The sequence below is a fragment of the Metopolophium dirhodum genome, chromosome 2, assembly GCF_019925205.1.
Source record: "Metopolophium dirhodum isolate CAU chromosome 2, ASM1992520v1, whole genome shotgun sequence".
In the NCBI taxonomy this organism is placed as follows: Eukaryota; Metazoa; Arthropoda; class Insecta; order Hemiptera; family Aphididae; genus Metopolophium; species Metopolophium dirhodum.
In genome coordinates, this window is record NC_083561.1 from 13,675,617 (window position 1) to 13,702,008 (window position 26,392).

Here is a 26,392-nt window from a genome sequence, read left to right on the forward strand (position 1 = left end):
ATATATTTACCAAAACTACAAAGGTATACCTCTACATATGTTATATACACAATATACCATATTTTGAACTCGAGTTTAAACATTTCGTGTACCGGCCGCTGCTATAATACGCGTACATTGAATTAACGACATGATTCTTTTTGATGTTTCAAAACCAATTTCCCGTTGTCAATTTTGAATCCGCCTGATTAGGTTTTTATATTTTGAGCAGTTAACCGTGCCGTGCGCACAGACTCGCAGCAGTTTGGTATAACATAACCGAAGCTGCAGTGAAGTCGATCGCCGATTGCCCGTATTGTTATTTTTTATGAATCGCCAAATAACTGTTTCAAAAATGAATAATATATCGTTCAATTCTATTAGCACAATTTATATTGTATCACACACGTGATTTTCGTTCAATACGACTGATTAAAGTAGACATCATGCGTGATGCGTGGTACTGTTGCTTCGTGATTTAAAAACAAATATTATTCATCGCAGACTTTACATATTAATTGACGTTTAGAAAATTATTATGATGATGACACCTGTCGGTATTGTTGTCTGCAAACTACATCAACATGTTAAAACCGTTATTCTTTGGAATATCATAATAGTGTTTAGATTTAGAATTTTTTTCAAATCGTTGGAACTTAATCGGGAAACCAAAGGGTTAATAATTTATATGAGTCATATAATTATATTACCTATAATTAATGAGAAATTCGATTGATTTTGTTGATTGACTCGTGTCATCACGTGCTACTTCAGCGGGTACGGTATACGAAAAATTGATTTTTGTTTTTCTTAAAATTTAAATTGATCACCATTTACTTGTGGGTTGTAATCAATAGAATGAGTGGTGACGATGTAGTGAGTTGATCATATTATTTTAATTTGAATGAGTCTACATCGATAGTTCGTAGTTACATAAAAATTATGAAGAAAAATTTTTATATTAATTATATTATTATATATTTAAATCAATCAATATGGGTCTAACATAATAAATTATATTAATTATAATAAATCTTCTCATTAGTTAACGAATAATTTTATTTCGGACATAATATAATACTCGTACATAATATACCGTGGGTAAATACTAAATATTATTCGCTTAATCGCTTATATTATTTCATATTTATATGTACGATGCATTATAGCTGTAGGTACTAGACGAAAATATTTTTAACATATAATACGAAATTGTGTTCTAATTATAACTTTATACTATGTAATTTAGTAGATACAGATGATAAATTTAAAATCCAAAGGTCGAAATAGGAGTTGAAATTCCGATATATTGTGATTTGTGGAGGGCTTGGCCGTCGTGATAATAGGTAATTATTTGGTTTTCCTTTTCCTCATTAATTATTAATGCATTATTAAAATTTCAAGAAATGTTTGACCCACAAATCAAGTTCCCCGTACTTCACAATATCGTATTCTTTTTCCTACCTATATACAGTGGAACTGTAGTACCACTGACGTGCCACACAGAAATTTGTAGGCTCTGGCGAATGTGTAATATTATGTGGATCGTGTTTCGCGTCTGGGTTGGGTGTGGGTGGGGTGGGGGGTGGGGAGCGGTGGTGCGGAGATTCGATCGTGTAATTTATTCGATTAGTGTCGGTATTATTATTATTATTATTGTAATAATATTTTCGGTGAGACTACCTGCCCATACCTGTCGTGCCTCCTACCTGCCCATACCTGTCGGCCGGACGGACACGCCGCCGCCGCCGCCGTCGGGGAGGTTCGTGTACCGTCGCCGGACGCCGAACCGAAATCATCTGCTTGCCCGGCCGGTACCGCCGCCGCCGCAGCTGCACGCGCCACGCACCGCTAACGGCAGCAGTAGTGTAGACCGGTCGTTGTCGTTGTCGTTGTCGTTCTTGTTCTTGCAGCAGTATTAGTGTCGAACGTGACTGAGTGCGCGTGTGTTGTCTTCGTGTCTGTCCGTCGTCAAATAACGAAAAACGAAACTCACAAATATTGTCATTATTCGTTCGTATTATTTTATTATTGCCGTGGTCGCTGTAATTTTGTCGCGCGGAGACCGAGCCGGTCGGGCCCCGGGAGCATAATTCGATCGATAACGCCGTTTCGAGTTCCCCAACAGTGCAGTGGCTGCCATGCGTTTAACGTCGTTGTGCGATTTATAGTGTCGGTGGTGGAAGCTCATCCCCTCTCACAACTAAAATTTTAATTATTAATTATTGTATATAGTCGACGACGAATTGTTTAGTACTGACGAAGAACCATTTCGTTGTTCCGTTGCCATTTATTACCATTTTTTGTTTCGCGCGAAACGCAGTAGCAACCGGACATCCGGAAGCTGAAATGACCCGCAGCTTTTGGTCGCTCGCTGTCGTCCTGTGCTTGGCGCAGGCGGCCACCGCTAGCGCGCCTTCTTCGTGTTACCGGACGTCCAACTACTTCCGGACGCATTTCAACGACACTAGCTACGTATTGGAACAACCAGCTATCTCAAGTAAGTGTTCAAGTGCTTCGTGCCGGGTTTTGCTTCAAAAAATACATTGACTAGGAATTTAAATATGTTATTGTCTTGCTCATCGCCACTCACAGTGAGAGTGCAATAATAAGGGGGTAGGTTTTGATGGTGACGAAAATTACCTAAAAGAAAAAAATTAGTACAGGGGTGGTTGTGTCCTTCCCCTGACCAGTGATTACTACCCACACCACTGTATACATATTATATTATATACAAACGTACTGATATGCCGGGCACGTGCCCGTTTATATCGATTCGTCATCCGCCGCGGAATACAATTAACTCCTTTGATGCTGCCAAATCTGCCGTCGCATAGGATAAAGGGGGGTTGTGTATACGCGTACAATATTTTTAAAGGGTGACACTATATTGCGCATTTCCGGCCCCTCCACATATACACGCAAGCGGGCGTGCGTGCGTGTGCTTATTTTTCCTTTCTCTCCCTCTTTCTGCAGAGCTCTGTATATTTGTTGGACGTTTGCGCCACCGACTTTGAAATCGATTCGATCGACGCGTGGACATTCCGGGCGCGCGCCGATGTTCGTTTTTTTTACATGTATAACAAATACAAATATACATTTGTACGGTTCGCGTATGTATAGATATTTAAAATGAAGATATCGCGTTCAGGCACGGCTCTAGAATTTTTTCCCAGGGGGTGTGGAGTGGAGCAGATGATTTTGGACGTGGACTAGGGTTTTTTCAAAACCTACAGTGATTACTCAGGGGATCACTCAAATTTTAATTTAATTTAACATAACATCACATTTAACATAGGTAGCACACATTTAACTTTTGTTTAAAATACTATACTTCAGTAGTTATAATATTCTAAGTTCTAAATACATGATTCTCAAATATTATTAGGTAATTTGTATAAACTTTGGAATAATTAACAATGTTTTAAAAATACTACACTGCGTCCTAGTACAACACTCCCATTGACGAAACTCGCTATTGATGCCTGATACGCTGTATTCGTATTGTATTGATTAAATAGGTATAGGGAGTAATAACAAATGTATGTACCTAAAATTTTACAAAATAAGTACGAAAATAATCTTATAATTACGCGTCCTTGCCATAATTCTTGATATTTACGTTTTACTTGTGATTTATATCAGTTTTGCAGAGAATTTTCGAAAGATAAACTCAATATTATCAATAATTAATATCACGTTTTCGTAGGTTTAATATATGTATGACGTCGGAACACACGTTTCAACGTTCTGATGCATCCATATACAGAGCAATATACCGATAGTTAACTTGATTAAACTCTGTAATGGGATTCACTGATAGTTTCGCTCAGATTTTATCAGTCGCCGGTCATTCCACTATTTGCTCCCGTTCTCGATTAGTTTCCAACGTAGGAAATGTATGAAAGCACGAGTTCTGATTTTACGAGTACCAGTCAATTTATAGATCGATAAAAGTAATAAACAATGTTAAATCTTATCTTAATGTATTTAAAAATAATCTACTGGTCTAATTGTAAACATTAATTGTATGTAATCGTTAAATTTAATGACATTTATTTATCCATTTACTAAAATAAGTCCAAAACAGATTAATTGGAAATTTTCTCTAGATTATAATACATTTGTAACAAAATATAGGTATTAGGTATGTTGGTATGTATAATAGATTTTTTAACCTCCATTGAGAGAAACTCATTTTTTATTCTTCAAACGAACAACGTTGAAGTTCTTAAGAAAATATGCCTACACTTTGTGTAGGTTATTCTTAACTTTTGCACTAATTTTGACGTTTGTTATTTAAGTTTATGATTATTATATAGGTACCATATTTTATTGTATGTAGACAGTCGAATTTATAATATATATTTAATGGCAACATGTACGTCATAAATGACTTAACAAAAAATAAACATCAATAAACAAAAAAAAAAATCTTAACATCAATTTATTATTTTTTAATTTTAATATAATATGGTTTATTTACAGTATACTTAAAAGGACGCCAGCGCACTATGTTTTTCTCACGCGCGCCTCATGGACAATTTGCGTTCAGCGGGACCGACTCCTTGTTAGCTTTTAACATTAGAGTGAATTGATATGATATTATTATTAAACTTAAAGTTTTGAATATTTTACGATATTTCAATTTTAAAGCGAGATTACGAGACATTTTTATTTGTAATATTTTACATACCTACTCGTAAATACGTATTTACGAGTAGGTATACAAATTGAAATATGGTAAAAACTCCACTGTACAAACATGGATAATGTTCTTAGCTTAAATTTGTTAATAGTTTAATTCAATCTAAACTGAACGTGAATTTTCTATATGGTGTATGGGCCAGAGATAGAAAACAAATAGAAGGTACCAAATCTGACATCCTCGTAATACTTTCCGATATAATTTACACGGTAGGCGTATATTAGGTATCCAGTAGATATTAATAATTTTCCAAATCATACAGCATGTAGGTACGTTTGTTTATAATATACGCGTAATACGTAGGTACATGTAAAATAAAACGTTAACCGACGATGGTTGTGATAGTACGTCTGTGGTATACCATACAGCGACCACAAATTGGATTATAATAATATTATAGATACATCATTGATCATAGGTATGAAGTCGATTTGTACAGATTCAAAACAATGCAACGACGCGAGTAGACGCAGTCGGTATATACATCGTATAATCCTCCTATTATAATAGTATACCTAGGTATATTATAATATATTGTATCGTTTATAAAGAGTAATATGTAAATAGTAAAATATACTAAATGGCATATTATGCCAACGCAGCTTACATCGTAATTAACGAGAATTTAGAGCTGCAGAAAAAATGTAAATAAAAAAGAAAAGAACTAAAAGACGACGATAAAATATTTTTTTCCAAAAACGGCTTAGGTATTTATATATTATGCCGTATTTTTTTATTTCATTAACGAAATTTTTTTATGCCGTTCTTATCTGCTGCTGCTGCTGCTGCTATGCTCCCTCCAACCACCGCCGGTTTTTCGGTGTAAACAATTCGTCCTCACTGAGGTATGTCAGGAACGAAACGATCCATGTGGAATGTCCCCGTCTCTCGAATATAATATATTGGCCGTGTACCCGACGGACTAATAGAACAGAAAAGGGTTGTCTCCGGAATGGCATTATAACTTTAACTGGAATCGGGAGATAACTAAACTCAGGAGTTTTTCTGACTTTACACACACGCGCACGGCGCACACACCTCATACTATAAAATGTGTATATTATATATGTGGTTGTACATACGTTGTAAAATAAAAAATTTTGTTTTTATAAAATAAATAAATAAAAGTATCGTAAAAGGTATACAATGCGGCAGACGATAGACGCAGTAAATCAACAATGACGAAAATGACTGAATACATTTTAATGGACAATAAATGATGGAAATAACATTGTTATTACATTCATGATAATATTATATAGGTAAAGAGCCATAATTAAAAATTTTACAAGGCCCGGGAATAAAGTATAATATCAATTTTTTTCAAAAAATAGAAGTAAAAACATTTAAATTAGATTGAGAGGATATAACAGAATTGATAACAGCATATTTTATACGTATAAAGCTTATACATAATCATTCATAATTTTAAAATTAAAAACCATAATTTTATGAATACCTATAAATGGTATTTCTTGGAAAATAATATTTCTTGAGTATAGCTTTTAATAAGTTTTAGTTAACAAAAGAAGTTTGATGCATGATAGCGGTAGTCACTTTCGCAATAATTTGAACAAACACCAGGATCAGAATCAGTTTTACCATCTTGTAATGGACCCGGCTTAAAATACTTAAATTATTACTTTAGTATAATTCTATATTACATCACCTAACGTTATTCATATTATAATTCAATATCAACAATGTCACATTTATTGCAATCATTTAAATAGAATTCTGGAAATTTAAAAACTGTTGACAATCCTTTATCTTTTAATATCACCAATGTTATACGAAAATCTCAAGTTATCACGTAAGATATTAAATTTGGTTAATCGTTTATTTATCTTGCTAGTGATATAACTAATCTTGGCTTTATTATTTTGAATCATTGTTGCTATTGTAATAATAGCGCCTTTTGATTCCGTATACATATGATTCATCCAAACTATATTTCCTATACTTGCGAGTTGTTTAAATTCGAATGAATACAATTTAAATTTTAAACCATGTTCCTGGTAAAATACAAAGATAATACTTGAATGTATTCTAAATAATTACAATGTATGAATATTTAAACACATTTATTCAAGTATTTAAACATTTTAAACTGCTCTTCTTATGAACCCTGCAGGGTAATTTCAAGTGGTTTTTTTAAGGTTTGTGAGCAACAAGTGACTGAATAATAATAATACATTTGATTCTTCTACGAACACACAAAATAACGCTTCTGAATAAAAGCATTTCTTATCCACTTCATAAAAAATTACTAAATAAACAAAAGAAGGACTCTTTTGTCTGCCTTTTTTAACTTGTAAGTAATTTGTGTAATTAATTTATTTTATATAAAAGCATTTATAAGGCTTTGTTTTTATACAACTTAACACATAAATGACATATTTTTCGAAAACCATACATTAACCCGATCAAATTTAAAATTTCTGACGAATCGATAAGAATCTATATATTGATGCATAATTGATAAGTTATTTTTTTTTTTTTTTTATTGATCGAAAGACATCGGCGACAACGGCCATTAGTCGTAAACGTTACATTAATTGATAAGTTATTATGTTTGTTGGTATGTGTAAAAAGTAAAAGCTGGTCAAATACTGTTGTAAACTAATTATTGTTAAAACAAAATAGTTTTATTCAATTATTAATAATGGCAAACGCTAGTATACTCAATATCTAATATATTATTATATTTATAATATGACATTTCAATATTCATTGCTACCACTTTCTATCAAATTAAAATAAAATATATAGTGAAACTTTTAAACTCGGTTTTAAACTCGGTTTTATAGTCTGCATTCCTAAATAACGATCGATTGTGTCTTGGATTATATCATGCAACGATGAACATAATAATTTAACGAAAAATTAAAAATGCAGGATTAAAAATACGATTTCCTGTTAATTACTTACTTTAAGTCTAAATGTATCAAATATCAAAACCATATTATTATCCATTCTATATTATGTACAAAAAAAAAATGAAAACCATTATCCACCTTACTATAGTTACCTATTATAGCTTCATCTTTCATTTATATATATATAATTCAATAAAAATACATAAAATTATAATGATTGTTGACGGTCTGCGGGCTAATGAATAAAATATAATAATATTTTCTTACTAATATTCCTTAAATTCGTACCTGATATACGATGCATGATGATTGAATGATGCCCGCGCGCTTTGATACTTGTCGTCGACAATCATAATATAATTATATACCTTCAAATGTAAACCTAATGCAATTACGGATGTTAAATGAAGAGTATTATTTCCCCCTCACCCCACCCTGTGATGTAATTAACGCCGAGGATCGTATTAATACATATATAATATATATATATATATATATATATCATACGATGGGAACAATCGTTTTTATTATCATGTCCTCCGCCGTCAGATCCAACTGGAATTTTGAACACACATTTTTTTTATTATGATTATTTCATATACGCACTGAGTCACTTCGGGGCAAAGTGAAAATCGTCGCAATTACCACTAAAAGCCGTGTACACGATTTTTTTTTTTTAAATGTTTTTTTTTTATTCCCATTTTATTTGATTGGCCATTTTGACACGTCATCGTGAAATTACACACGGATAGCGCGCGCAATAATAATAACCGTAATGACGGAATGTTTTCTCGTGTGTACGTTTTATAATATTATATAGGTACGTATATATTTAGTATTTACGCGTTGAAGGGCCGCACTATAGACTGCTGCAGCAGCAGCTAAGAGCTGTTTAATGGAACGGACGCTCGTGGCCGTCCAGTCACGTTCTCTGTATGTATATATATATATATGTAATATAATATATAAACTTAAGCATGATGCGTGCGCGCGTGTATTATAAATCTCTTTCTTTCATATATATGCGTCTCTTATACGACGTGTCTCTTGCGCGCGAGCAGTGGTTTTCCGGTGTCAAAAAATAAGTAATAAAATCGTCCTCTTCGTATAATAATTGTATATAGTGTCTATAATATAATAATAATATTTATACTATAATATATTGTGCGCATTACATCATACGTGTTTCGGGTGTCCCGCGTTCGGTGTCCGTACCTTATACTCTGCAGCCGGTCCATCATCGTTGTCCGTTTCGTGTCGGCCGTGGTTATCGGTCGCAGAGATCGTATATACGTGTACGCGACAGTCGTTTCGTACACGTCGGATCGGCCGACACGTATACACCCTCCGTGGACATAATATTGTACATTTGTACCTGCGCCATCATATATATAAGACGTCGTGACGATGGTGTGTGCCGAAGATAAGACCGGAGTATGGACCGCGACAGCGCCGTCTCGGCCGTGCGACGAGATGAAAAATAATAATAAAATATGTATAATACCCATCTACGTTATATTGCCCATTATCATATATATATGTGTATATTATGTAACCTGGTCGTCACGCCGCGTAACTGTCGGGCTGTTTAAAAAACGAAAACGATACGATGTATATACCGTCGTCTCGTGTTTGTCTTTCTGGTCTGTTTCTCACAAAATGTCATCGTATGTATAGGACGACGACGTTTACTCGATCTGTGAAGTGTTGCGTGCAAATCTCGAGATCTCGACTCGTGGCGTATAATATAATAATATATTATACATAAACTGTTTTGTATTTCGTTCCATCTTCGTTCGTGTTCCTGTCGTCATTATAAAACTGGCGCAGAGTCCAGTCTTATGTGTTCATCATCTGCAGCATTATATTATGTAGGTAGGTACAAACAATAATATATTGTTGACTGTCACCAGGAATCAGGATTCGTCGACTGTATTTAAACGCGTATATACCTACATAATATTATATTATGTGCGTCATAATATTACGATACGAAAACGATATACTTACGTGAAATCCGGTTATCTGTGAGAAAATTGTTTTAAATTGGAGCGCTTTGTCTCCGAACGTATTTGTTATTATTATTATTTATATGTGTCGTTTAGTGACGGTAAAAAATGAAATTGTGTTCCAACAAAAGATTTTTAGATATCATATTTGTAAACAGTGCGCATGGCGTTGAATAATAATGCTGGATTACCGAACAATTTATTATCTACTGTAATGTATTTAACGTCCCTGTTGCTATAACTTATCTACAACTATATAGGTACGTTTAATCTATTATGCGTATATAGATATGTATATACTTGAATGAGAATTAGAGTGCTTTCTTTTTAGAACCGTTAAACATTTTGTTATACGAGATAAGATGTGAGTTATGTTTTTGAACGTACAAATCATATATAGGTCGTATCTATTTAGATTTGGTTACACAAATTCGCTGGTATATAGTAACGTTTTTTTATCGCTAATCGTTATCAATTCGTGTATCTCATGCGTCATGTTTTGCCTCTTTTTTTCGTAATCGTACGATCATCGAATCCAATTGATCACGATGTATCGAATCTCGATCCCAGCATATATTATAGCATATATTATACCTCTATAAAAATGTGCTCGAGGAGGTTCAAGACCCCCCGTCCCCCCAGAAACAAAGGATTTACGTCCAAAAATATATCTACCACCGGAAATACATTCTTCCGGTCACACTCCCGCAGTTCGTCCTGCGGTCCAACGTTTATTCGTTCCCTGAATCCACAATAGGAATTTCGGCTCCACCCCGTTCTCACTGTTTTTGGGCGTGCCACAAAATACAATCAGCATATTAATAATAAATACCGCATTAATGGCCGAGGTTATTGAAGGTCCGGTAATATAATATACTCATCACGAGTGCAGGCTGAAAAGACGGACATCGTCGTAATGGATATACACGCGCGTATATATAATAAATACACGTTTTTTTCCTACTCTTCCACCTCCTCCTTGTGTTTGAACACCGCACATACAGCCGCGTGGATACTGGACAGGTATATATATATCTATAGTGTATATACGCACGGACCATGGGAGTCCGTTCTGAATACCAAATCTCTTCCTTTCTCTGTCTGAGTATTTCGCTCTGTCTTCATCACTCTATCTCTCTCCCCGTGGATACGCATTGACCGTAATGGTGAATTACGGGCCAACATATTGAATGAGATTTTTCAGTGGTATTCATTAGCCGCCGTTATTATATCATATATACATATTATTATACACACCGCCGGGACGTATATACAGAACGATCAAGTGTGTCGCGAAGTGATCGCATCCGTCTCCCACGCGTCCCCCTATACATGTCTATATAATGCTATATATATCAAACTTACATTGCAAATTGTTGAGAGTACATCTCTGAGAGTACTCTCAATAATCAATCGCGAGCAATACGCACAGATACTTGTCTATATAAAAGATCCGCAATCGTTATATAATATAGAAAATAATATATATATATATATATATATATATATATATACGTACACGATTTGAAATAAGTGCATTAATGCAATTCATTGCAATTATATACCTGTATATTATATGCAAATTATGCGGTTTTATTATCTATGAATAGATTATAAAGAATTTTGAACATGAATAGAATTCGCTGCTTCAGTTTATTATAATATTATATTTTATCGTAAACAATTTTCGAGCGCGTTGAAAGTGGATATTATATACTATCATATAGAGTTAGTAGTTATACCGCATTATAATACGTTTCTATATTTTCACGTAAGACGCGGAGGAACCTTTTAAGTCCGGACTCAGATGGAACAATCGCGAAGCGTTAGCGAATAGCTTAAAAGAAATATGGAAAATTGTGAAGTGCTCTTTTGAACATTTCCCTAGACGGCGGTATATGGTCTATCATATTTCTTCAAAAAAAGAACACACACAAGCACACCACACCGCCTTGCACAGCGAGAGAGCAGCCCATTGAATTTGTCTGCTTGCAGCAAAAGGGATACATAATAATATATATATTGTTATACACGTCATACACATGTATAATAAACATCGCGTTTTAAACAACATGATTTATATATATATATACCGGAGATCATTGTGCGCGCAATAGTACCTATATATATATTATATCATGATCTATTACGGCGTTCCCGAGTTCTCTCTCGCGGGGTGGTCGGCGGCAGCGGAGGTCGTATCAAGACCTAAAGATAAATTCCTTGGGACCATAAAAAAAAAAAATAATTAGCTCGTAAACCTCAATTACTGCGTGTTCATTGATCGCACTGCGTTCGCTCTGTATATATATACATATATATAATACATCTATGTGTGATTTTTATCCTCCCGCGTGTCCGCGGCGTGACCCCTCTCCGCCTCCGGCATCATTTACCGCACATATTGTCTAGTCATCCCGAGCCGGCCGCTATACACTGCATTATATTATAGGTATATAGGTATAATACGCCTCGCGTACACAAATAATCTTTTGTTCCCATAACTGCATTTAAACACAATGCTCGGCGGCTCGTCTTTCTCACTCGGCGTGCGTGGACGGACTGCAGCGCCGCCGCTCCGGTTCCCGTCGTAGTACTAGTAGTATATATAATATTATATACATTGTATATACATATATAGTACTTATGGTATATAAGATGCTGTGTTTGTGTGTGTGTGTATGTGTTTGTATATGTATATGGGTATCTACGTCTCCGGGCTCCGCGGAGATTAAATCATTACACCATCATTACATATTTGAAAACATTAACCGTAACAAATGACAATGGCGCAGGCATCCGATGGAATTTGACCGAGAAAACGATGGGAAAGTCGTCGGAACGTTTTTTTCCTTATTTATTTTAATTCTGTTATTATTAGCTAGATGTACTTTTCATTCTTTCGGTTGGTTTTTTTTTGTTCTCCTTTCAGACGACGTTTATAGGGTGGTCCCGACACGCGTCACATTATAAATACATATTATACTCGTTTGTATATCTATATATAGCTCGTTGTTTGTATAATTACCACACGTCTATTGGTAATGCGCAAAATCGAGAGTTTTCATTATGTTATATGCGGTCCACCTGCTTCGGTTTTATTTCCAGATATCCAGTCGACTTATGTTTATTGCCCTATCCGGTTATGAGCGGAATAATATTAAAATACCACAGGTTTCGTGTATAACGGACACATCACGACAGGGTCCGGTCCCCCCGTTATATTCTACAGGTGGTTAGGTTATAAATCACTAGAACATTAATTCTATACACATTTCCATTCGTCAGGCCCGCTGGTGATTTTCTCAAATTGTGCCGATACACCTTCGCTGTACTCGTCTTTTTCACCTACAGTGTTTCTGGTAAACGTGTAAACATTGCACTGAAATGTAAACCTCGAACAAGCACCACGGGTTTAAACGGTTTTATATTACTGCGATTTCGGGTTGGTCTATCGAACAACATTATTAAATCTATCAATGATCTATATACAATGATGACAATATAATATTATTACGCATAATATTATACTGTGCGAGTGTATACTATCGACTATTATATTTTATTATCCGAGTGTTTATAACACCGTTTAAAGAAAAACAAAATATTTCCTCAAAAATGTCTCGTAAGTATTATAAGAACATGTACCTACCCTTTATTATTGAACTTGTTTTCGCTGTTCCTTGCAGTGTACATAATATACTATACGTTGGTATTCGTTTGTTAACTGTGTATATTATATTATTATAACGTATGCGCGTTTCCATTCAAGTGGACGCTAGTCAAAATTTTCACGGTCCACATGATTTAAGAAGGACCTCTGGTGCATTGAATGGCCGCGTCGAATCATAATCGCGAGGACACATTAGTGATACATGGCAGTTTTCTGCGTAAAGAACTCGAGAGAAAATTATTACAAACAGCGGCGTTTAAAACGTTATTATCCGCGATGGCAAAGATCCCGGTGATGCGGGTTCGTCCCGGCAGAAAAACACCTTTATTATCCCCGCATATTATAATATATAGCATTCCTCCGGGGCCACCTGGATACCACGTCATTGGACCGAGAGAGAGGGTGGTCTCCGAGAATTTCCCCGTTGTATAATGTTCTTCAGCTGCAGCCGAACCTAAGCCGATTGGTCACGTGCGTACTACCGCGATTCCGTGGCTAATTGCACCGGTCTCCTTCGGGGTGTATGGCGCGATTGAAACATCACGCCGCTGTCGACGGAACACACACGCACACAATCACGCGGACACCCGGTATATAAAAATCGTCATGTGCGGTAAAAACCGGATTTGGTACACGGCGTATCGAGTGAACTTTAGAGAAGAAGAAGAATATTTGAGGAGAAAAAGAAATAAACATGCGTTTAACACCACTCTATACCATAGTATATAAATATCTATATATATGTATATATATATAAAAATTCGTTATCCGATGGATTGGTAATGAATGATGGTCGTGCTAATGGACACATTATATCATTTGTCGTCCTGTTTTTATCTTGGTCGCGACAAATTATCACTCCCTGCGGCCGTGGGGTTGACACGGGGCGTATATATATTATATGTTGTAAAATTAATGAGAAACGAATCCGTCGTCGAGGCACGCGATCCTCTTGAGGAACAAGTCCGGCGGGCGACGGACACCGTAGCAGCTGCAGAGTAGGTATATTATATTATATTATTATGTATAATATACATAATAGCCAATAGGTACTTGGAATGATTTTTTTTGCATCGTACACTGCGATGTTATTATGTCATCGATAACCATTTATATGTAAATATTTTAAAATTTAAATCTTTATATTAGTAAATTAAATTAAATTAAATTTTCGTATATTAACTTAATTATTATTATATACCTATTCAGAAACCCTATCGTTTACGTTGTTTGAATTATATTATAATAATATAATGACGACAGTTTTGTTGTAAATTCGAACATTTAAAACTTAAATTTTTTTTTTTTTGGCATAAGTAAATAAAATATAAAAAGATTATATAACTTTTCTTAAAACGTAGCCTCTTAAGTAGGTACCTAATATAGTTTAGAATATATCGAATTTCTTCAAAACGATAGTGGGATAAAAAGTTTTTCGCGAGTACAAGCGCACCCTCTATCGTGTATATATACCTATATATAAAATATATAACCTCGTTAAACTTTGAAAGGCTTCAATGGGTCCCTACTCCTTATATTCGCCTATATATAATGTGTATACATATATATTAATAATGCTTGTTAATTATTGGCATAGTTTTAGGGGAATGCGTTGAAAACAAGTCAGTATTAAGTCTTTACATTGTGCGTTCACGTGGATCCATTATATACGCGTTAAGTACGACGAAATAATGTGCAGAGTGTACGTATTTATATATACATATATGCGTGTGTGTGTATTATTCAGAAGGGTTCGGTTCAAAGTTAACACGTTCAAAACTTTCGTCAACAGCCAATTTGCCATAATATTTACTGCCGTGTATTCGATTCAATATCATATTATGTATATATATACACAATATAAACCTCCCTAATATATATATAATATTAACATTTGTAGTGCGAATCGTGTTTTCTGCCACCGCGTAAGATTTATTATTATTATCATTAATATTATACATTCGTATAAAACCGCTGCGTATGCGCATAATATATCTATTTATGTTATGTATTAATTAACAAAACCTGTTTTTAAAATTGAAATTATCAAAACGATTTTAAAATTCATCGTTGTACTAATAATAATAAATAAACGTACACGTATTAATTACAAATGTTGTGTTAGAATTTTTCACAATTTAATTATTGAGAACAACACGACGTTTAATATTTTTTTTCTTGTTTTAAATTATTTTAATCATAACATATAGGTACTGGTATTAGATATTATACTTGATATAACCATATTGGTCTCACTACCGATTTATACGATTACGCATATATGTAAATTTAAAATGTAAACGACCTCAGATTTTACAACCGAAAATTCGTACACACTACACCCGGTTTTTGCTGGGGCGAAAAAAGTAACTAAAAACAACGCTCAGCATAATATAACGAGATAACTGCAATATATTATATCCCATTATACCCATATTCTCCGACGTGCGGATTTCCAGTCTCGTATTCGGAGCGGTAAAATACGACGTGTTCTGTGGGACAATAAATCAACTACTACCATAATATTACAACACGCGGAAACTGAACCGAAAAGTCAAGTTTGTGTATAGTAAAATATGATGCGTACGGTCACTTGCCACCGCCCGTGGTAGACGTATTAGACATCATTTCAGTGCAGAGATAATAATAAAACAGAGTTTGGCCATAAAAACCGTTTTTTATTTCCTCGTTTTTCTTCTTTTTTACTTAATTTTTTTCACTCACTAATTGCTCACATCAAATCGTCCGCGTCGTATATATTATATTACTATACTTTATTGATTAGGCGCGTTCGCCTACGCTCCAGGTAATACCATATAATACTATATACGAGCAGTAATATCGTTTAACCGACTCTCTCCCACACCGCCGATACGATCTGTCGGCTACCATCGACGGAGACGTGGGCGTCGGGATTCTTATTTTTTCTTCTTCTTTTCCCCCGTAACAAAGAATGCGGCGATGTGTATAATGAATCTTGTATACAAGTCGCTTGGATTCGTAATAATTATTATTTTCATAAAGACACCACTGCTATTATTATAATACTATATTATGTATACGTCATAATTTTGTTCGTTTCCTTAATTCGACGTCATATTTAAATTTATTCAACGCGCATTTCGAACACAATTAAATAAGCGATTTGTATTTATCGATTAATTATACGTTATTAGTACCCACGCACGCGCGCGCGCGCACACACACACACACACATACACACAACCCTATGTACGCGTATCAAACGCTAGAACACACAAAGCATTATAATCCGTATTATTTTTGGCATTTCGTGACTATATTTCTGTGTATAAAAATCGACACTAATGCGAGTTGAACGTTGAATGGGGTCCTACAATATTTCGGTCAACTCGAACTGCTGTCGATTTAATACATATTAATAGTACATTAAAATATGTATATTATGGTATGATTCACTGGTGTAACGTTTTTGGCGAGAGACTTTGTACAATATTATCTGGTAAGTATATAATATAATATGTATAGACAATAATAATGTAATAAATAACACGCTGCTATCGACCAAAATAATTGATATTTTCTTGCGTACGCTCAAATGCTTAATATATTGTCCGGCGTGGGTTTTGCTTATAATTCGAGTGTATATTATAATATATTGAGTAGATTTTTTGCGCAAAGATCCTCCGCTGGCGATAGTTTTATCCGTTCGGTGTTTACGCGATGACGCAATAAAATATATAGTGTTGAGAAACACGTAGGTAGCGTTTGTATACATTAACACCGACCGCTGCAGAGGATAAGAAGTATATATATATACATATAGGAGAGTTTATAAAAAACGGATACCTTGTACCTATATATATATATATATATATGCACTCGTCGAAAAAGTAAAGCCCGCGCGTACGATCATTAGACATCTGCGCCGACATCCCATATGGCCGCGTAGTCGTGTAAATCGCGAAAATATAATATATATTTTAATTCATCCGTACGCCTTCTACTGGATTATAAAAGCGCTCTGTGCGTAATAATATGTATAATACTATATGGTTTGAGAAAATAATCGCATTAAAAAAAATATAATTATAATTACATTTTAATACGCGTGTATAAACAAATTTAAACGTTCGAATCACAAACTTGTCGTCGTATCAAGTATATGCATATAATATAGGTATATGTCCTACGTCCTACATTTATTATAAAAATGTATTCGCCACTGCCGCGCGTATATATATATATATATACTATATAGTACTGTTGGCGATTTATTTTCACGCATTTATTATTATTTTTACTTCGTTGCGGTATTGTAAAAAAAAATAATTAAAGATTGTCGAGGAGTGGAATTAAAACGTACAGGCGATGCGATGCTGATATGCGTGTTCGATCCAAACATAATAGGTGCATTGTATACGAAATTAAATAATAAATAGAAGTAATAAACCGCGTTGAAGCCATCGTCGTATTATACGTATAATAATATAATAATAATGTTTTAATATTATATGATATTTTATTATTATGTATACCTATATTGTGTTCGAGATGTTTCAGTGTCTGCGCGTGAGAACGATGTAATATATAATACAGCTGCACTGGAATAGCGCCAACCGCGTGTACATTATTACTATGTAGTAAACGCGTGTTAATGATTGTCAAAAATACGTAGTTTTTTTTTTTTATATAAGTCGTAAAATGTTAACACTTCGAGCGTAAAATTAAGATCGAAATAAACCGAACCCGCGTCCGCGTTAAGACCTCGTTTTTTCGCGACATAATTTATTAGGTACACAGCGCGTATATCTTATATTATTATTACCTACTATTATTATTATTCAGACGATTAGTGGTGGCCAGCAACGTATTACTACACAGTTGATGACGACAAAGACGTATCTCGTATGTGTATATCGTCGCGTGTTTGGCACGATTCGATGCTGCTGCGGCAACACTATAAAATAAAATATTATAAATTTACTTTTATTATACATAGATTAATTTTAAATATATTTTACTTTTCGAACCTATATAGCTATATTTATGCTATATGCTATGCTCGAGGTGGTCGGTGGGGTAAACGAGTTTCCATCATTATATTCCAAAGGATTCACATTTCAAATTCTATATCATCTACATTTTAAACAAATTAAAGTTCACTTAACAACCAATTTATTTACAATAGGAAATTTGTTTATTGTATAATTAGACTTATTATTTACACATTGTTGCGGAATATATTTTTTTAAGATAAGTAGGAATATGCTTATTGAATTGAAGTTAATCGGAATTAAATAATCCTCATACTTTTTCCAAAGAGTTACTCTTTAGAGTAAGCCTTATTTTCACATTTATTATTTATATAATATTTTCACATATTTAGGTTTTTCTAGACTTATAGAGTTATAGAAACTGTGAAGCCTTTTAAATCTTTTTTCGTTGAGACTTATTCTTGTCGCTTGGTATTATTGTATTTCTAGAGGTCTCCTGTGATGTCATTAAACCGTATTGAAAAATTGATCGTATTATTATAATGTTTAGTGGCGGGGCAATAAAACTGATCAGACAATGACACTACACACTACACACTCACTTGACGAAGAAAAAATAAACATTGTTAAATGGAGGAAAATCCGATACAGTCGTGTTTCGATCGCATCTGTGTCGACGATTCGTCGCGCGTCCGTTATGGCGTGATCTAAGTCTTTACAATATGTTCGAACAAGCTGTACCTATGCTATACCTATTACCATGTACCGTATCGATATACGTATAATACATAATATAACACGACATGGTTTGGTATGCGCGGCGAGTTTCAGCCAGAAAGCTGCTCTTGATTTCGAAAGGCTTTCTTGGTGCGTAACAAAACGACGATTCAGGGTTTTCGACTTGAGTGATTTTATATACACCGAACTTGGACGGTCGTTTTAAATTTTCGACATTAATATCTGTACGGTCGTATACTATTATCATGATACGATGATAGCGGCAACCGTCACGAATTAAGTAGGTATACTCATCGTATAGGTGGGCGCAATACAATAAGTATGTACTCGATATAATAATAATATATATTATATTATATTTGCTTTCGGTGAAATGTTTGCGTTTGTTTTTTGTCGTCACAATACAAAAGCACCGAGCGGCACGTTTTTTTGAAGTGTTCTGTTTACTTCGAAAAACTCGAGAGTTGTGTCCTATCGCCGCCGCCATCAAGTACCTATACCCAAAAACATCAATGCGAGGTTATCCTAAGTATAATATATTAACGTCGATGGGATATATTTCTTTTCTCCTCGCATACGGACTGCGTATAATAATAATATTATATTATACCCCTTAAGCATTATCCGATAGTTGTCCTCGTGTCATTTTTCTCTCTCGCGCCATCCGTGTGCCGTTGTTTTTCGTCTATATATATATAGTAAGGTATATATTTTATTGTATGTTTACAATATACAACGTCCCTCCGACTGTCTCCGATTATTGATCTTCTTCACGGATCCCGCAATGACGGGTTTTACTCATACCATATCCCCATATAAGGTACGTCGGGTGTATAATATTATTATGTTACAACAAATGGGTACACATACACGTATTTGAGCCGTTTCCTCCAATATTCGTTTGCCTCATTCTCGGTCCTCGTATACCCATTACGTACGATATATTTGAACAAAGTCCGAATTTTTAGTCACGCTCACACACGTAGGTTTATAATACGTTTTATTTATCGTATATTATCGTAGTAATTTAAAATGAGTCATTTGAAAACTCTCGACGGATTTGATCCCCCGCCCCGCACACCAAAACCGCAAGATGTTTACTGTACCCATTAGTTCCCGCATTTATAATTAAATACGCCGTAAGTTATTTTCAATCCCGCCGTAAGCATATTGTATAATATTATCTCGGACGTTCGAATCGGATTTTCGTTTCTGCCTACGTTCCTTCTTTAAAAATAAATATGCGATCACACCAACGAATGATAATTTTTTTTTTGTCTGAATTCCTTATTTTGAATTTATTGCCGTGTATACGTTCTCGAATAACGCGATGTTACTATAACTATATACAACATCTTTTTAGTTTTTATTAATAATATTATGTCAATGTGATCTTAAATGCTTTTATACTGACATATTACAGTCGTTGAGCTCCAGATTTCAACGCGAATCTTATTTATGCAAATACCGCATTATTAGGTATAATAAAAATGAATTGTGACAAAAGTAATAAATCTTCATAGTTTTGAACTTTATTACAGCTGATTTAAAGTACTGTACATTGAAAATATTTTATCAGAAATGGAAAACGATGATGAACGATTATAAAATATGTTTTACACGGCTACAGTTGTATTTTGGTATTAAAGGGATGATGTTCTACTGATAATAGTTTTATACGAGTAATAACCCCCTTTAAAATAATACATTGTTATTTTCGAACACAAATAAAAACACTGTGGTACGAGTGAACAAATTTAGGCATTAGTGAAAAAAAATAATACTTTAGACTGAACCTATTGTTATAATCTGGTTTTGTATTATTCGACACTGGTATTCTGATCCCAGCATGGATGGGTAGCCCTGTTATTATTGTTTTGAATTCGTACAAAGACCCAAATTCCATAACTTGTACCGAACATAATATACTATTGATTTCTACTCGAAGTGTTTTAACATGTCCACTCGCTGTTCGTCTGAAACAATTACAATTATACAATAAATATTATTTTGTAGGTATTCAATTAATCTTGCTATTACCATCAGCTATTGTTCATTGGCCGTCGTTGATCATTCTTCTTCTCGAATCTTTTGTGCTTTCATTAATTCCATTAGGAGGTAGGTACTATGTTTACAACGTCTAATACATTGGCCGGTATCGTTAAGACTGTATGTACGAAAAATAAAATAGAATATATTGTCATGCATTGAGTTCATTTTATAATTAAATATTAATTTTTTACTACGCATTGAGTATCAGTTCATGTCAGCGTAAAAAAACATTTGGCCACGAACGATAATAACCGAATCCGTTTACCTGGACGAGCTACATATACATAAAAAAAATGTGCTGGCTGTGTGTATGTATATAATATTATCGTTGTAATCGACGCGTGTACAAGTATCTTTGATCATATACATTGTATATGATCTAAGATAAGTATATAATATTATATACTCGCCGTATACGTATATCATCTTACCGTGACGATCGCGGATTGGTTGTCGTTGACACCCTGAGTTCCTGTCTGCGGAGTATATACACGATGACAGCTGCCGCATCAGCTGTAGGTACCTATATTATTTACTTCCTCCATCACGATACAAAACAACTGCATGGTCGCCGGCGACATGTGATAGGGAACGCAGATTGCGGAATACGGGGCGGTATAAGATTTTTGCGTTTTGGGCGTATAATATGCATATCGTATGTCATATTATATTGTATACACATAGGTACCTTATATACACACTACCGCAATGACACATTCTTAAACGACGTTTGTCGGCGGTGAGTGTACATAGCGTATAAACGCGCCAGCACGTGCTCGAAATACAAATCTCAAAACACTTCAGCGGTGGCGGTATTATGATAAATCGATTACACATATTATATAGATTTCGACTATCGCGGTGGAGGAAGCGTATATTATAACATACACGCCATAAAACACAAAATAATAATATTAATATTGTCCGATAAGATTATATTCCGGAGCGTGTGAAAGAAGGGTTTCAGTCACTATAATATATATTTGGTGTTAATATACATATATATACACACACACACACCGACACCGGCGGCGTTCAGAGACGATATTCGTGTTTAGAATGACGAGAGAGAAACAGCTATAGTATATGGTGTGTGTGTGTGTGGTTGTACGGTGTCCGTGAGAGAGACAGAGCGAGAGAGAATATCCATTATGATGTGTGTCCTATATATGTGCGTGTGTTGTACGAGCCGACAGCGGATGATCGGCGGAGGAGGGTGGTGAGGAGTCTGCACCGGTGGTCCGGATGATAAGTCCTATTGTGTCAACTCTTCTCCCCCCCCACTCCGCCGATCGATGTCGTTCGTGGACACGGGGGGTGGAGGTGGAGCATTGTTGCAGTCGTCATCAGTCTTGTCCGCGCGTATTATATACTATTATATATAGAGAGCAATACGTACACTGAGGTTTGCCGACGACCACTCATTGGGCACATTATTGTCCGCGAGCACCTTTTCAGCGGCGTGTTTAGGACTTCACAAGGCAGTGGAAGGGATGTCAATAATCGTGGCAGTATAAAAATATAAATGATAACTGAGAGGTAGGGAAACGATTACCCTGGATTCCTCACCTTGGTTAAAATTCACCACTGCTGGCGCCTTTATATAATTTTTATGCGTATGATATTATATCATAATAATATAATATATCTACATTACCAGGTACATCGGCTATTATTGTATATAGGTTAGGTTCCTAATACGTATTCAGAGGTGTGGCGGACGGATGATATGTATATTTTCATCCGCTTCGATCATTTGTCCCGGTCCTGGTCCACCGATTCGCTCGTTTAAAGTATCTATATTGTGTCCCTAAACACGAATACACGATGTTTCGCGATAGCTATATTTTCAATCATTTTGTGTACATATTACAAATCGTTTTTAACGGCATCATAATATGTTTGTAAAAATATTAAATCATTAACAAAAAAAAACTCGCTTACTACTCACCCCTTCCCGTCACGAATTGAATGTCTATAGTTACGACTGCCAACGCGCGTGCGACACTGAATGATTTCCTACGTTAAGTAGGTACTGCACATCGCCTATATTATAATAATATTTAAACAGAATGTGTACAGAACGGTTATGATGAGGGTTTAAACTCCTGTCAATTTTTTTTTACGTTACGTAGTTACAATACATAATCCAAGAACCCTCTTCGAAATATTATTTTGATTACGCGCCCGCGGTAGGTACTTACTTATAAGTCTTATCCCTAAACTCGGTCGTATAAGTATAGTTTATCTATTAGGCACGAATTTGGTTTTTCGATTAGCAATTTTTCTTTTGTCCGTTGAACCTAAATGAAAACTGCCGCACGCTGCAAAACATCATTCAGCTATGACTAATAATTATTATATTTTGTTAAATGAACATATTACCTCTAGCGGGCTTATCATCAGGATGTCGGTTTTAGCACTACAAGTAGAAATTAGTGCGTTTACAATATAATATTATTGAGGTACCTATATTTAATTATATACATTACTACTATTATGATATTCACAAACTGCATGTGCACTGCAAAAAAAAAAAAAAATAAGGAAACTAGCAATTAATGACATTTTGTAAAATTCTTATCCATATATCAACTTACAAGTTTAGTAAACTATTTTTATTTTTCACTGTATCGCCGGAAAAAAATGTTTAAGAATACAATTTATTGTGCCCGCCGCACAAACTCTATCATAATCTCTTTGCGTATATATCCTACGCTGGCAGTCGTGGGTATAACAACAATAATAACAATAACGATATTCATTTGTCGGCGTCACGTCATCGGCGGATCAAAGGGTACCCATCGGCTTGCGCAGAGTGCGTGTGTTTTGACACGGGTTCGAATCTCCTTTTACTACGTTTTCATTCATATATTATACATGTCCAAAGCCGCCGCCTCACGTATCACTCAACCGTGAATTAAACCATCGTAAAAACGTATGTACAATAATAATACACGTCGAGTATATTATAATGTATAATATACTGCAACGCTGCACCCATATCACATAATATGTATAGGACGTACACACATGCATCATATCTATATATTATGTTCCGCGGGTAATTTGAACTGCAGCAATAACGTTACGATGGTAATAGTAATAATACTCTCGTCGCTTGTCACGTATACATCGATATTATAATACTTATATATTATACATAATATTGTATACGTTATAGTAGGATACATACTGCACGACCGGTCAACCGTCTGCGCAGTATCATATAATATAATATTATTTATATTCTTGATATCATCAGATCGTTGTCTATATCAATAGATCTATTCTGCCGAACGCGGGCGATGCATCACGCGACGACAAAGGGCGACCACCATACCAAGTATAATGGATATATATTTATAGGTATTATGTTATACTTGCGGCTGCACCGGGCCCTTGTCCCCCGCCACCCCGAACAGTTCCTTTTGGAGGATGTAAAGCGTGAGCATATTATATCCGTGGTTTTTTTTGCTCGGGAGGGTGGAAGAGAGGGCTAATTCAATCCCGAGGAAATCCGATCGCCCGGACAATAATAGGCTCATCTGCGGCGGCGATGGAATTCCGCCGAATTCTCTCAACGCGCGCATACACAAATACCCGGGTCGCCTTACGCCCCACGCACGCACACACACACACACACACACACATGTACGTACAAATTATGCGGTACGAGTGTCGGCGGTGTTTTTTTGTAAATTGAAAATCCGATCGTGTACATATGTATAATATATACCACACGCTGCGATCCGAACTCCACCTCCGTAAAAACACACAAATCGGTAACAGCAACAATATAAATATATAATAAAATACAATAACGATCTCAAAAACGGCCGGGTACCACCTCTTTCTATATCACACTCACACACACACATACACACACACACACACACAGACACACACACAGAGCCTTTTGAAGGGACCGCGGGCTCCGACGATTGCCGTCTTGCCGCCGCCGCCACCGCCACCGCGCCGGTGCAGATGTGCGAAAATCGCTGACGCCAATATCACACACACACACACACACACACACACACACACACACACACACATACATAATATCACGAGGTTTTCGTGTGTATTCGAGTCGCGAGTGTGTGTCTACCGGCGGTGTGTAGCGTGTGTCTTTTAGGCGCCGCCGCCGACTAATATCGCTGTGGCGGCGGCGGTTGTGTTTATAAATTTATAATACATATAATAATGTGAAATTCGTATATATAAATAACACCCGGAGATTGTGTGTATACTGTGTAATAATATTATAACGCCTCTTAAAAATACGTTTTTCTGTTTTTTTTCCACCGCCTATTGTAGTACCCAAATAAGGTACACGTATTCGGGGTGATCCATTTAACGCACTCATTATTTCAGAAAACCCTAACGTTTTTGAAAATATTTCTTTTACATAGTATACTAATAGTCGATACAACACCATATTTTTACTTTTTTTAATGACAATGTATTTATTATTTTTTAATTTCATATTCCTAAGCAAGGTATTATTCAAAGTATTTCGAGGTATCGGATTCGAGAACGATTTTATTAAGTCAATAATCCTCGCCGAATGATGCTGTATAATATATGTGGAAATCGATAATCGACGTTTATTATTATTATATAATATTAAGATATGTGGTTATATTACCTTATGATCATCAAACGGGACGGAACGTTATGATATATTGTAATGAATGTCCATACAAGGAAAAGTGTTATTATAACATTATTGCGTGCACGATACGCACGTCAAAATAATGTATAGGTACACGATAGGCGTTACTATTAACCCCGAGGTAAGTGTGTGGTGTGGTTGATACGGACGAGGTTGAGTCGTCCGTCCAGACAATAATGTCGTTTATTTGGATCATACTATTATATATATAGAACGGAATCGTAATAAATAATTATCGTTCGTCGTTAATTTGTACCTACGTATTTTTTTTTTTTATTATAGAATAGCTAAATTTACGCGCTGCTTGATGGGACTATATATGGGATCTAGAGAGGTGCCCACGTATAACGACGCGGTTAGATACGCGAAACGATATAAAAATATATAGTATACGATCATCACAGTAGCGAAACACATGTAACTAATAAAGTTTTTTTACGATTACCTACGGTGCCGGTCTATAATTTTACCTTATCATTTTTTATTTATTGGATGCGAGGGTGGCAGGGCGCTTAGTTGGTTTTTGGGCAGACTGATTCCCAAATCCACTTCTCCTAGCTCGATATACTATATTATAATATTGTACATTAAAAAATGTGTGTTTTTATAGTTTTTTTAAAGAAGGAAAAACACATATTAAACATGCGCGATCGCTATCGTATACGGAATACGAGAAAATAGTTAAACGTTGATGATCAGT

At 35.3% G+C, this 26,392-nt stretch overlaps 1 protein-coding gene across 1 annotated transcript in view; it reads left to right on the forward strand.

Annotated features, from left to right (window-relative positions):
• Window positions 1-1,823: 1,823 nt before the first annotated feature.
• Window positions 1,824-26,392, forward strand: part of LOC132939676 (glypican-6) — a 56,637-nt gene continuing 32,068 nt past the window's right edge. Inside the window, 1 exon segment of the mRNA XM_061006976.1 lies at window positions 1,824-2,479. Coding sequence (XP_060862959.1) covers window positions 2,329-2,479 — 151 coding nt within the window. The 5' untranslated portion in view covers window positions 1,824-2,328.